This window comes from Rhineura floridana, chromosome 10 (assembly GCF_030035675.1).
Source record: "Rhineura floridana isolate rRhiFlo1 chromosome 10, rRhiFlo1.hap2, whole genome shotgun sequence".
Taxonomy (NCBI): domain Eukaryota; kingdom Metazoa; phylum Chordata; class Lepidosauria; order Squamata; family Rhineuridae; genus Rhineura; species Rhineura floridana.
In genome coordinates, this window is record NC_084489.1 from 56950138 (window position 1) to 56962705 (window position 12568).

General features: G+C 41.7%; 1 protein-coding gene across 5 annotated transcripts in view; it reads right to left on the minus strand.

Moving 5' to 3' along the window:
* ADAM22 (ADAM metallopeptidase domain 22) overlaps positions 1–12568 on the minus strand; it is a 181234-nt gene that overhangs the window by 18559 nt on the left and 150107 nt on the right. For 4 of the 5 annotated variants that reach the window (XM_061585708.1, XM_061585709.1, XM_061585707.1 and 1 more), the window contains one exon: positions 10567–10633. In XM_061585708.1, coding sequence (XP_061441692.1) covers positions 10567–10633 — 67 coding nt within the window. Of the gene's footprint in view, positions 1–4400; positions 4488–10566; positions 10634–12568 lie in introns of all 5 variants that reach the window. The other variant, XM_061585711.1, reaches the window with a different exon arrangement.

A 12568-nucleotide genomic window follows, 5' to 3' on the forward strand; every position in this document is an offset into this window, starting at 1 on the left:
CAGTTGTTCTTACAGGGTCAGATGACACACAAGCACAATCATTTAAGCCAAATCTAGACATTAAACTGGAGGGCACACATATTCCACTCAGAGATGCGTTAAATGAGCTCATTTGTGGGAAACGAAGATCAAAGAAACGTAAGGATGAGGAAATGGAATCTCCTGCGCAGGCTGTGCCAAGCACAAGCACAGATGGGGGGGCAGAGAGAGCAGAAGCCCTAGTGCCATTAAGACGTTCTACAAGAGTAAACATAGGGAAACCGCCAGAAAGATATACTGTGGGGGTAATTACCAGTCCTGGAATGCATAAACTGGTGGAAATGGATCCTGACACTTTGTATTTGACATGTGTACAGCCAAAGTTTGATTGAATAAAGTTTTAGCTAAATGTGCAGAGATGTTCTGAACTGTACTGAAATGTAAGCTGTATTGCAAGATGTATTGTAGAAATGTATTATTGTAATTGTTGTAATGAATTACAGACATGATGGGGAAAAGGGGGGATTGTTGACCATTGAACCACACTGTCACTGAGTGTTTTTCCATCAAGTCTGAAAGTGTGGAAATCTGTAGCTAAGAGAAGTTATGTCTTTGCCCAGTCTGGGAACGGATAGCCAAGGCCGTTGTCATGGCAGCATCAAGATAGACTGGGAGAGTTCTAGCAGCTGTGTTGAGCTGAGTCTTCTGTGTAATGTCTTTGAACTGAGAACATCTCTCCTAGAGGGGGGGATCTTAAAGCCTTAAGCCATAATGTCTTAATAAAAGACTCTTAACCTGATCTAATGCATCTGAGAAGTTTCTTGAGCAACTTAACTCCAACGTAACGTATGCTGTTTCACGCAACAACACACACACATCAACAGCTTGCACAGTAATAGAATGAGGAAATTTAGCATTCATCTCAGTGTGAGTTGTCAGTTTGAGGAGTGGATTGGTGAGGCTGACATGGCCAGAGATGTCAGCCAAGTACTGGCTACCTGGGACGGTTTGCAGGCATTCTATAAGGAAATACACTAGGAAGTGTTGCTCGACAAAGGAGAAGGTGTAGCAGTGGGTTAGCAGACAGATTTAGTGCAACTCTATCATGTTGGCTCCAGTGGCGGCTGGTGGCTCCATGCTAGTGGAGCAGTGGAATCTGCTCCAGGTTTTAGTCTGAACTTTCAGCACCTTGGACAGCTCCTTGAATGTTCAGAATAAAACCAGGGGCTGATACCACTGCCCCACTGCCCACAACTGACATGGAGCCACCAACTACCACTGGTTGACTGAGTAGTGAATGAACTGCTTCCATCAGATTCCCCCCTCCCCGATTTCCTCCCTCCCAGCACAGACTCCCCAACCCACAAACCCTCAGAAGAGGGTTTTGTTTTGTTGTGCATAGGGGGTTGCAACAAGAAGGAAGGATGGGGGAAATCCCCTTGTAAAATGCTGCACTGGATACCATATTCTGTACTCAGACACTAGCCTAAGAAAAAGAATTACCCCATTAAGGCTGTTGACATAGTAGCAGGTGACTCAGATGAGGCTACATGGTGTTCTCTTCCCTATTTTTGTCTAGTTTCTGAATTTAATGAAGATGGGTTTTGTTCACCTAACATCAGCCATGAACATCTGTAAATGTCCGTTGTTGAGGTGACATGGTTTTCCTGTCTTACACTCACCATCCTACCTGTAACCTGCACCAGGTCACTTTTGCCATTAAAGTCTTTGGAATATGACTGAGCCCTATTCAGTTGTGACTTGTGTGAAGGGGCAACGTGAGTACAAAGTGGCTAGAGGAAGGGCCATAGCTCAGTGGCAGAACATCTGCTATGCACACAGAAGGTCCCAGGTTCAATCTCCAGCATCCCCAGGTAGGGCTGGGAAAGATTCCCTGCCCGAAAAGTCTGGAAAGTCACTGCCAGTCAGCATAGACAATACTGAGCTAGATGGATCAAGGGTCTGACTTGGTATAAGGCAGCTTCCTGTGTTCCTAGAGAGCCCTGCCTTTAGCCCCACACCCATTTCCCCACGGCTGCTTTCGTCTTCCCACGTGTGCAGGGCAAATGTCTGCAATGGGAAGCCTGCTGAACTCATGTAGGCTCCCCATGCAATTTAGAATCCTGATTGCTCAGGGTTGTATATCGGCTGGGAAGCCCACACAAGCAGTACAGACATTTGCCCTAAACACATGGGAGGCCAGAAGATGCAGCCCCACAGTCCCATCTTTATTTATGTGTCCCCTTTGTGCAAATATCAGCTGAACAGGGCTTATGACAATGTTGTATTTGGCTAGTGAACCTGAAAGCTTATACGCCGAGCCTCAAAGTTTATACAACTGAGCCAGTTAAAGCATTGTTGTGATAAGTCCATGATCTCCAGCAAAGGCAGCTGGAAAAATAAAATAAAAGGAGATTAAATAGATTAATGGTGGAACAGTTGGTTTCTTGCATAGTAAATTGTAACAGGCCCATGGAGCAGGCTAATTGCACCAATATTAAAAGTTTTGAAAATAGAGCTGAATTCATAGATATCATATGGAATTGAGATACAGCATTTGTCTGGAGAAAAGACACTATTTTAAAAATAATAATAAAAGTTTTAAATTCATTTTAGGAGTCTTTGCACATTGTTCTCATCAGAACCCACAGACTAACAGGAATGCTTTCAGTCTCCTTGTGTTATTTAATTGTTGGCTTAAATGACTTCATAGACAGAAGACAGGCTCCTAGAGGTGTGAGCAAATTCAGTTTAAATTTTTTAAATCAATGACTTGCCCCCCCCATGCCATCTTGATCCAGTTACATGGTTTGCCTTCATATTATTTTAATGGATTATAGTTGATGGCTGCCAAATTGGTATTTAAATAGCATCTCAGAGGTACTTTTGTGCAGAGGGATGCATCCTTATTGACAAATGTTAAGAGTGGAGCACAGTATGCACTGATAAAACCCCACCATAGTTTGAAAAAATGAGTTATTTTACTTCCCTAATTTGTACTATCCTTCATTTGCTGAGACTGCAACTAATGCCCTCCACACTCTTAGATGTGCCCTCTATGGGAATGTTCCTTTCAGTTGTAGGGAGGAAACAACTGAAAATATTCCATATTATCTACTCTTCTGTCTTAATTTCAGGGAGAAAGGTAGGTTTCTCCTTCAGTTATTAAAAAAATATTGCAAATAGTGGTCAAAGCAACAGAAAATAGAAAATATATTGGCCAGCAAAAATGATTAACTGAATAGTGGCCACCTTTGCTCTACTGGCGAAACTTTTCTGATTAACATATAGTCAGTGCAATTTGGACATTTGTGTTGCTACTTGACAAAGGGCAGAACTAGTGAAATACTTTTAGGCTGAAACAACACTTACCTGGGAGTAAGTCACATTGAACTCAACAGGGCTTATCTCTGAGTAGGTATGTATAGGACTGCATTGTTAACAACATATAATATGCACTCTTATGGTATTTAATGATTTCATTTTTGTTATATTATTTTCTTGTTATTGTTTTATTAACAGGTTTTTGTATGTTTGCTGTATGTTTTAACAATTAGTTTTTATTGTATGGTTTTATTGTATGGTTTTTGTTCAAATACATGTCTACTCAGAAGTAAGTTTCATTGGGTTCCATGGGACTTACTCCCAGGTAAGTGTGTATTGGATTGCAGGCTTAGCGTGATCTGTTAGTTTGCATTACGGCCAATGGCCAAAACAAAGAAAGCTCAACTTAACTGAATATTCATAAAATACATCTTTATTCTCTTGCCATGAAGAGCAATTATTTTTTTCCAGCATATCTCTGACTTCTAAGCAATAAGCTAGGTATATGCTCTGAGAATATACTTGCATGCTTCCCATTTGTTAAATTATGAAACTCAAATGAATTTGTGCTCATTTTATCACCAAAGTTAACACTTGCTGCAATCTTCTGTAAAGACATTACATAGGCACAAATAGCACAATCCTATACATGGCTATTGAGAAGTAAATCCAATTGATTTCAGTGAAACCTATTCCTGGTAAGGGGGTATAGGATTGCATCTTAAGTGTATTATAAAGCTACTAGCTTCAATATACTGAATTTCTAGCGACTTGATTAGTGGTAGACATAGATCATGCCCACAAAACGCTACTTGCCATCAAATGAAGAGGAAGCTACTAAAAGCTAGAGATGGTGATGAGAAATACATGCACTATGAACATCCTTGTCAAATGGCTTCATTAAAACAGTCAGAAAAAAAATGCAATTGCACAGTGAAGCCCAAAAAAGACACCAGAAGGCAGCAAATGAACAAAGGGTCCTTGGCACCTACAATAAATCACTTGTATTGGAAGATACAAGATAAGGAGGTCCCATCATATCTGGAAAATGCTGGAACTGCTCTTAAAAGATGATAGAGAATTAATTTACAAAATACCTAAAGCAGGGTCCTTCAGTGTTTTTATTCACATCTTCTACCCACTTAGCTACATTATATTCTCTTTTGAACCATGGGTTTAAATACCTGCAAAAAGCAATGGAAGGAACAGAGAAAGCAGAAGAGTAAAGATACATCTGACAACACACAGCACAAACTCAATTAAGGCTGTTTTATACCCTCCCAAATGCCAAGAATTGTCTTAAATAAATCTGTGTGAATGTTGGGTGAAGAAAATCTGAGCCACATGGTTCACAATGAATTCCCTTGGAAATTAATGGAGGGGGAGGGGGGGAGAGAGAGGGAGAGAGACCCAAGAGAGATCTACCCATCTCTTTAATCTCCAGATCTTGGTGTGGATGTAAACAGACTTTGAAGCACCACATCTCCCCAGTGGGAAAGATACAGATACTGCCAGCAACTGTCCTTCCAAACCGAGGACTTCTTCAACCTCTTATAAGCACCTTTTGAAAGCTTTACACATGTCACTTTGTCTCAGTGCCTAACTTATACAATGAAATGAAATAAGGAACATTGACTGTCTTGCACCATAAGGTCAAGAGTACTTATACATAAATATAACGCTCCCCTGGCTAGCTAGTAGATGGTCACTGTTTTTCAGCAGGGGTTGACTGTTGTGGCCTTTTGGCCTCTTTCACTTCCACGGTTGTAGATAAGCCACCTCCACAGTAACTGGTAGGAAATGGTACTGACTTGTAGTCAAATGTTGGCTCTTCATCTGGGACACATATTTTGGCTGCCACACAAGAAGCCACTTTATGTTGCACCACATAGCAAGCTGCATATCCGCACATGAGACCTTCCTCATATGACTGACAATACATGGAAGAGATGTTTGTGACAATATGAAGAAACAGATTATTTTGTGCAGTTGAGCTGCTGCACATGCAAACAGCTGCCATGTGCTAACGATCCACTGGATGGACCAGCTCAGGCTATAATCCTATGCACATGTGTTTGGGAGTAATCCCCGCTGAACTGAATGGGACTTATCTCTGAGTAAACATGTACAGGCTTGCACTTTAGACTAGTTTTTCTTTGTGGCACAAAGACTGAGTTCATGAGCTCACTTACACTGCACTATACAAATGATTATTATAAGCTAGGCAATCGCAGATGCAGATTAAATACAACCTTTGGCCGGATTGAAAACAACCTTTGGCCAATGTGCATGATCTGTCCACCCCTTGCTAAAGCCCAGTCATGGTCACCACCACATGCATGACGTTACCCACAGGGTTAAAATACCTAGAATGACCTAACAACCATTGTTTATTAATGGAAATTTTATTCAATTGTAATGAAAACTTTAATCCTCTTTCCCAGTACAGTTGATATGAATCCTTGCTTGGTAAAATTTACTACTGCTATATGAATATTGTTTATGGAAAGGTCAGCCATTTAAAAAGTCAATGAACTGCAACAACAAACTGGTAAAGCCAATATGATATAGTGGTTAGAGTGCTGGACTAGGACCGGAGGGAGCTAGGCTCAAATCCGCACTCAGCTATGAAGCTCACTGGGTGCCCTTGGGTCAGTCATTGTCTCTCAGCCTAACCTACCTCACAGACCTGTTGTTAGAATAAAATAGGCAGGGAACTTTGGGCTCCTTGGAGGAAAAATGAGATATTAATTATACGCAATAAATATCCTTCATAAATTACTTTTACATGCATCGGTGGCTGACACACAGCCAAGGACCCCATAGCTTTGCTATTGTTGCAAATTACAGCACATTAAATTGCAGCATGTAATCTGACTCTGGAGAATCTCAGAATTTGTTTTATAACAAGCTACCTTGCAGGTCTTTCACAGTTGTGGAAAAATGGCAAGGGATAACTGCTACTGTCAGTGAAATCTTAGCAGGGTTCCAAAAGCAAGGCCAGAAAAAAAACTAACTTCCTCTTTCTCTCATCCCCACCCCAACAAATCTGTAGTCTCTGCTTATCTATATGCATCTCACAAATCCACACCACTCTTGCATTCTACTATGCCACTAGGTAGCAATGTTTTGGACAAACCGTTTTTAGCTTGTGTTGAATGGAGTCTGTACCTCTAATATAAACAAAAATCACAGTGAATTTATTAAACCCAATAATCAAATGTTATTTCCATGATTCTGTTTAAGCTGCATAAATCCCCCACATAAGCACAGGCATAGCTTCAATTCTCTGTCAGCCAGAATTGCTTCTAATTAGTCTATTTAACAGCGAGTAAAAAAGTAGGAGTGCTTTATGTTTTCCATCTCAGTTCCTAATTAAAAAGTAAAAGTTCAAAGCATGGCCACAAGACAAATTGCTAGCAAAGCCATGCGCTCATGGGTAGGACATTGTGCACTAATTCATATCTTGTCGTTTTAGTGGGCTCATGTGAGAACAACAGACAAACGTTTAACCTACACTTTTTATTGTAAAGGCCCATTTGGTAACCATGAAGCACTCCTGATCTGGACTTTTATAATGAGAAAAGAGAAAGTTATCATGGCAACAAAGCATGCAACTGTTGAACAAGGAGAGTTTTGAAGCTTTTTAGTACCAATTACATACAATTCTGCTTCTATTATTTCTTATCAACCTGAAACTGTAGTTTCAACATTATGCCAGGATGCAGAATTAAAGCAGGAGAGAAAGAGTAATCTTGGTGGGATATCTGTGCATCAGTCATCATTGATATATTATAGCCCATCAGATCAAATGGTAAAACTTTGCTTAAAACAAAAAATAAGTTCTTAAGCCCATAAAACTAAACCAGTGGTATGATTTGGCTTGCAGTACAACATGCAACAATGCAAAAGTTCCAGGTTGTATAAGAGTGGGAAAAATTGCACATATCAGGCCAGCGAGAAAGAGGGCTTAGCTAGCGCTGCCATCAGCAGGAGAACCTCCAAGCAATCAAAGGCGGGGTGTTTTTGCCACAGTGAAATTTTTGGAAAGAAATTTTTAATGGGATAAAAAAAGAATAGCTGCCCCAAATGGAAGGGCAGTTAGAACTGACCTGTGATCCCGATTCCCTGCCTGGGGGTGGTGAGAACCCCCTTGGCATATGCCCTGGGGCAGGATTTGGTTGGTGTGGGAAAGCCCAGGCTCAGAAGCATGGGATACCCTGCTGCAAAAACACAATATATAATAGGGGGAAAAAATCTAAGCCAAAGTTTATGTCATTTATAACAATGAGGAAGATGCACACATAATAGAGGCAAAGTTAGTACACATTAACAAAGAAAGCCCGAATGGCTACCTGGGAATGTAATTCACTGTGACATGCTTTAACATATGCTCCTATGCCAACCGTCAAAGTCTTGGTTTTCATGGTCAACATTGTTATTCTGTGTAAACTACTCCCATTAAAGTTTGCCGAAAACACTGGAACATGAATGTCTTATCTTTGCAACAATATGGAATAAAATACATTTTATTGGGTCAGTTTAAAACTGGCAAAAGAAATTAGTTCCACAGAAACCGTTTGTCACCTACTGAAATTCTCTTTGGCTCCACTAATGTAATATAATGCAAGCAAAATGACGGCTTGATCTACTTTGTGATCTTTGGGAGAAACACAGCAAAAAACCTATGCATTACCAACAGATATTTAATAAAATCCTCCAAAGGGATGAGGAGGTGTTTTCACTGCTGACAAGAACAGTTTGCTTCATTAAATCGGTAGCACTGGGAAGTGGTTGTCATATCCATGTGGTTAACATTTCACCACAAATGTGACAGTGTATTGCAGAGAGATACCAGTTCTTCAGACATTGACAGCAACTTCTTGTTTGGCTCATTTTGGGTGTCATGTGCATCCAGATCACACTATTTGGCAGGCTGTGGCAACCACATGTGCACATGAAGTATACATGCCCACGTGTGGCTAGTTTGTACAAACAGTACACTCAAATGCTCAGTTTCTGCACATATTGATGACACTGCACAATGTGAATTGCACAGTGTGAATTATTTTAGTAAATCGAGTACAGCATATTATTGAAAGTGATATGAAAATTGACAGCAAATTAACACAGAGAGAGGCATATCTGCTTCCTAGAAAAAGCCTTCCAGCGCTCCTGATATCTTGTGGAATAAGAATGGCTGTCCAATATTATTCAAAATAATTTATTAAGATGTATATCTAATGGGAGACAAAGCGTATCCAGAATGAAGAAACTTCCAGATAACAGATGTCAGGGTAAGAGATAAGAGTTTGCTGTATATTTATCAAACACCTTTTATGAAACATGTAAGTCATGAACAATTAATGAGGTACCTCTAGATGTTGCTGGACTACAGCCCCCATTATCCCTAACCATGGGTCATGTTGGCTGGAGCTACTGGGAGTTGGAGTCTAACAACTTCTGGAGGGTAACATGCTCAGCCTCCAAGAGGTCTTCTGTATCTTTAAAAGTTGTGCAGGGGGAAGGGAGAATTTCACCTTGTGGTTTTTCCCATTACAGAGTTGCAAGAAAACCTGCACTTGGCTGAATTTTCTCTTCTCTTAAAGATACAGAATCATTCTCAGGCCCTGAGCCTGGCAACCCTACATGTGCACTGGGGTAGCTCTGTATGCACCTGGATCTACTGGATCAGAGCAAATAGGATTTTGAGCTGGTGTCCAACTACAGTTTATCAGGCCCTTCCATCAACTGTTGTGTATCAGCAGGCTGTAGGAGAGGGAGAAACAGGATTGAGAGGCCAGTCCATTGTCTCTGCTGAAAGACCAGCAACTTTTGGTTTCTCCTCCCTTTGAACTCTTTCTATTCCCGCTGGTCATTACAACAACTCTGGGTTGCATCCAACCTTTTGTCTTATTCAGAGTAGGGCAACTGAAATTAATGGACATTACTAACTTAGTTCTATTCATTCTAGTGGGTCTACTCAGAGTACAACTTAGTTCAGTGGTTCTCAAACTTTCCCCCCCATGGACCACTTGAAAATTGTGGATGGTTGTGGTGGACCACTTAATGTTTTTTCTGCTATTGCAGCAATTGTAATACACTGTGCTAGATGCTGTATGGATTTCTAATTGTATTTGTGTTGCTTCTTTTATTTTTTATACTGTATTTTATTGTGTTACAATTTACATTTCACAGAATTCAAATGGTGCTAAAACACAATATAAGAAATAAAAGCAGCAATAAAAACACAATTAAAAACCAATATGAATCTGTGGGCATGCCGGGGAGCACCTGAATGAAACTCGCGGACCACTGGTGGTCCACGGACCACAGTTTAGGAACCTCTGACTTAACTGGATAAAGTCTTCTGTAACTCAAAACTACTGCCTGAGGTCGTTGTTTTTCTTTCTCCGCGCTCCCCTATTTTTCCTTTTGTACCATGTTTTTTAAGTTATAAGCCCGAGATCTAGGACTTCTTATCATTCCAGCCACTCAAGAGCCTTGTTGTTGTTGCTATAGGGTGGGATTAATTCAGAAAAAATATAAATAGTGGCACATGTTTTAATAGGAGATATTAGAATGTAATGGGCAAGTCAGTTTTACTGCCCATCCTGCTAAGGGGAATACGTCTAACATTCTAGAAGCACTTCTTAGGGCCAAACTATATGTGCTGTAAAACAGATCATTGTTTCTTGTGTTGTTATTTTTTCCTTTTAAAATATTAGACATGGGGCAGGGGGAGGGTGAAAATCTGAACTGGGGCCACCGTGCAGGACAAGTGGGTGTTTAACCCTTTCCTCTGACAGTTCTGCCAACAACCCCACCCCTCCCTGAAGGCACTTCCCTAATCTTTGCAAAGGTGATGTTGCAACAAACGGCATCTTCAGAGGCAAATAGCAGATTGGGGAAGGGGGATTTCCTTTGGTGAAACAGCACAAAGGAGAGCCCCCCCCCGTTTTCTTACTGAACTCCTCCTGCCCTCCGAAGCTGAATAACAGACATAAATCCTCTGAAGGTAATGAGGAGACAGTTACCACTGGACAGTGTTGCTGTGAAGAAGCCTAGGTGGGAAAGATGGGCGAATTTTAAAAACATTTTAAAACACAGAGTTCAAGTAAAATCTACCATTTCCCAACCAGTACTTCCTATCAGGATACCATCGTCCAGTTCAGTGACTTAGTAGCAGGAAGGAACTGACACAGAATTAGTTAAGACAGTTTTTCTGGGTTTCTTTGCCCCCAACTAGAAGGTCAAACTTACTCAGTTGAATTCGACCGTGGCCGAAATCTTTTCCCTTTGACTTTCTTCCTGTTGCCTCCTATATTACCTGAAACAAGACCAAAAAGGTAAGATAATGAAAAACAATACTTTGGAACTGAGGAAAGTAGCATTCAAAATCAGCTGCATCAATTTTTATTCTCTCTTTCTTCCCAACCCACCTGTAGGTGTCATACTACTGACCTGCCCTACCTGGAGATGTCAGGGACTGAACCTGAGACTTTGTGCGTGCAAAGCATGTGCTCCACCACTGGCCTATGGCATCTGTGCTTTGGCTGTCACTTAGTAGTAGAGCATATGTTTTACATGCAAAACTTTCTAGGTGAGGGGGGGGGAGAAGAGCCCTCTGAAACCTTGGATAGCTGATATCACGGTTAAGGGAGCCAGTGTTATGTCTATGCCAGATCAAGATGTAGATATGGGCATGTAATTTAAATTTGAACAGCTACAGCGGGGGGGTGGACCTTTTGGCTCCACGGGTAAGATCCTTATCACAATCTAGCCTTGCAGGCCAAATGTGACAGGTGGACTGTCCATCTTATGTCACAATGAGAGCAATTGATTGGTGCTTTGAAGTCTGAAGCTGGGACTCCAAAGTACCATGCGCACCCAATCCAGCAGGTGTCAGCTTCATCACCGATCAGCTGATGGGCAGCAGAGCCAAAGCCTACTTTCTCCAGGCACTGGGTGTGCGAGGGATTTCCCTACAGTTCCCCTGCTTTCCCCTTGCCAATGCAATCAGAAGCATACTTTTAGGCTCCTGATTATATACTGGCAGACTTATCTCTACCTGACCCACACCTGACATCATCAATGAGAACAGTTGTGGGGCAGATAGGTGTGGCTTGGGGACAACTGCCTCGGGTGGATCCATAGGTCAGTTTGGCCCACAGGTCAGAGGTTCCCTACCCCTGAGCTACGGCAATTTCTGAGAGATGGTTGGTCTTGGTCCATATACCTTTGTATCCTGCCTGTCTTTGCCTTAGGAACAAAGTATCTATAACCAGGAATTGTATTTGCCCCCAGGTGGACATGGACTGGTTCTTTTATCACGTATCCTAAAACTGAGTACTTATGCCTTGCTGGGACTTTGAGATCAGCTGAAGAGGCACTTCTGGTAACGCTGTCTCTCAATGGAGGCCAGAAGAGCTGCGTCCTGCTACAGCGCCTTCTCAGCAGTGGCACCCTACCTCTGAAACGCTCTCCCCCTTGAAGTTCAGCTTGCACCTGTGTTCTCCATCTCTTTGAACCAGCTGAAGACCTTTCTCTTGCACCAAGACATTTGAAATAGGATTTTATTCAGCCTGCCCTGGGACAGATGAGAGAGACATTGTGTTTGGTTGCGGAGGAGGCCTTCTCATGAGTCAAGGATTACTCACAAGGAAGACTTTCTGCAAAAACCTCTAAGGGGCTGCAGCTGAGCTATGGGTGGGGTTCTGGCAGCGATGGCTTAAAAGACTTGGTGCACGGTGGGAGAGCTACTGAAACAGTGTCTTTCCACCAGCTTTGTACTTTGTCTGAACTACTGCCTTCATGACCATGGACTGCCTCTTGCCTTTACCTGAACAGCTCGCTGTGTGCCTAGTCCCTGAGCTTCTGAAGGGCTTTGCTGTGGATCCTGGCCAGCTTGGGCCTGACCTGAACTGGGATACTCATCCTCAAATTAAATTTACACACATGCACACACACAAAAGCTGGGGAAAATCCAGTTATACTTCCTGTGAAGGTGGGGATGGGGGGTACAGGATTTCGGCTCATGGTCCTACATTACTTTATCGGGGAGAAGAGAGTGGAAAGAGATCAGGAAACAGACAAATTCTCTATTATTCTCTCCCTTTGTATTCCAAGAGTGCTGTATGTTTCCTAGTGAGGCTATATTTTTTATTTATTTATTTATTAAATTTATATACCGCCCGACTAGCAATAGCTCTCTGGGCGGTGAACATAAAACAACATAAAAATACAATAAATAACAAAACAATAC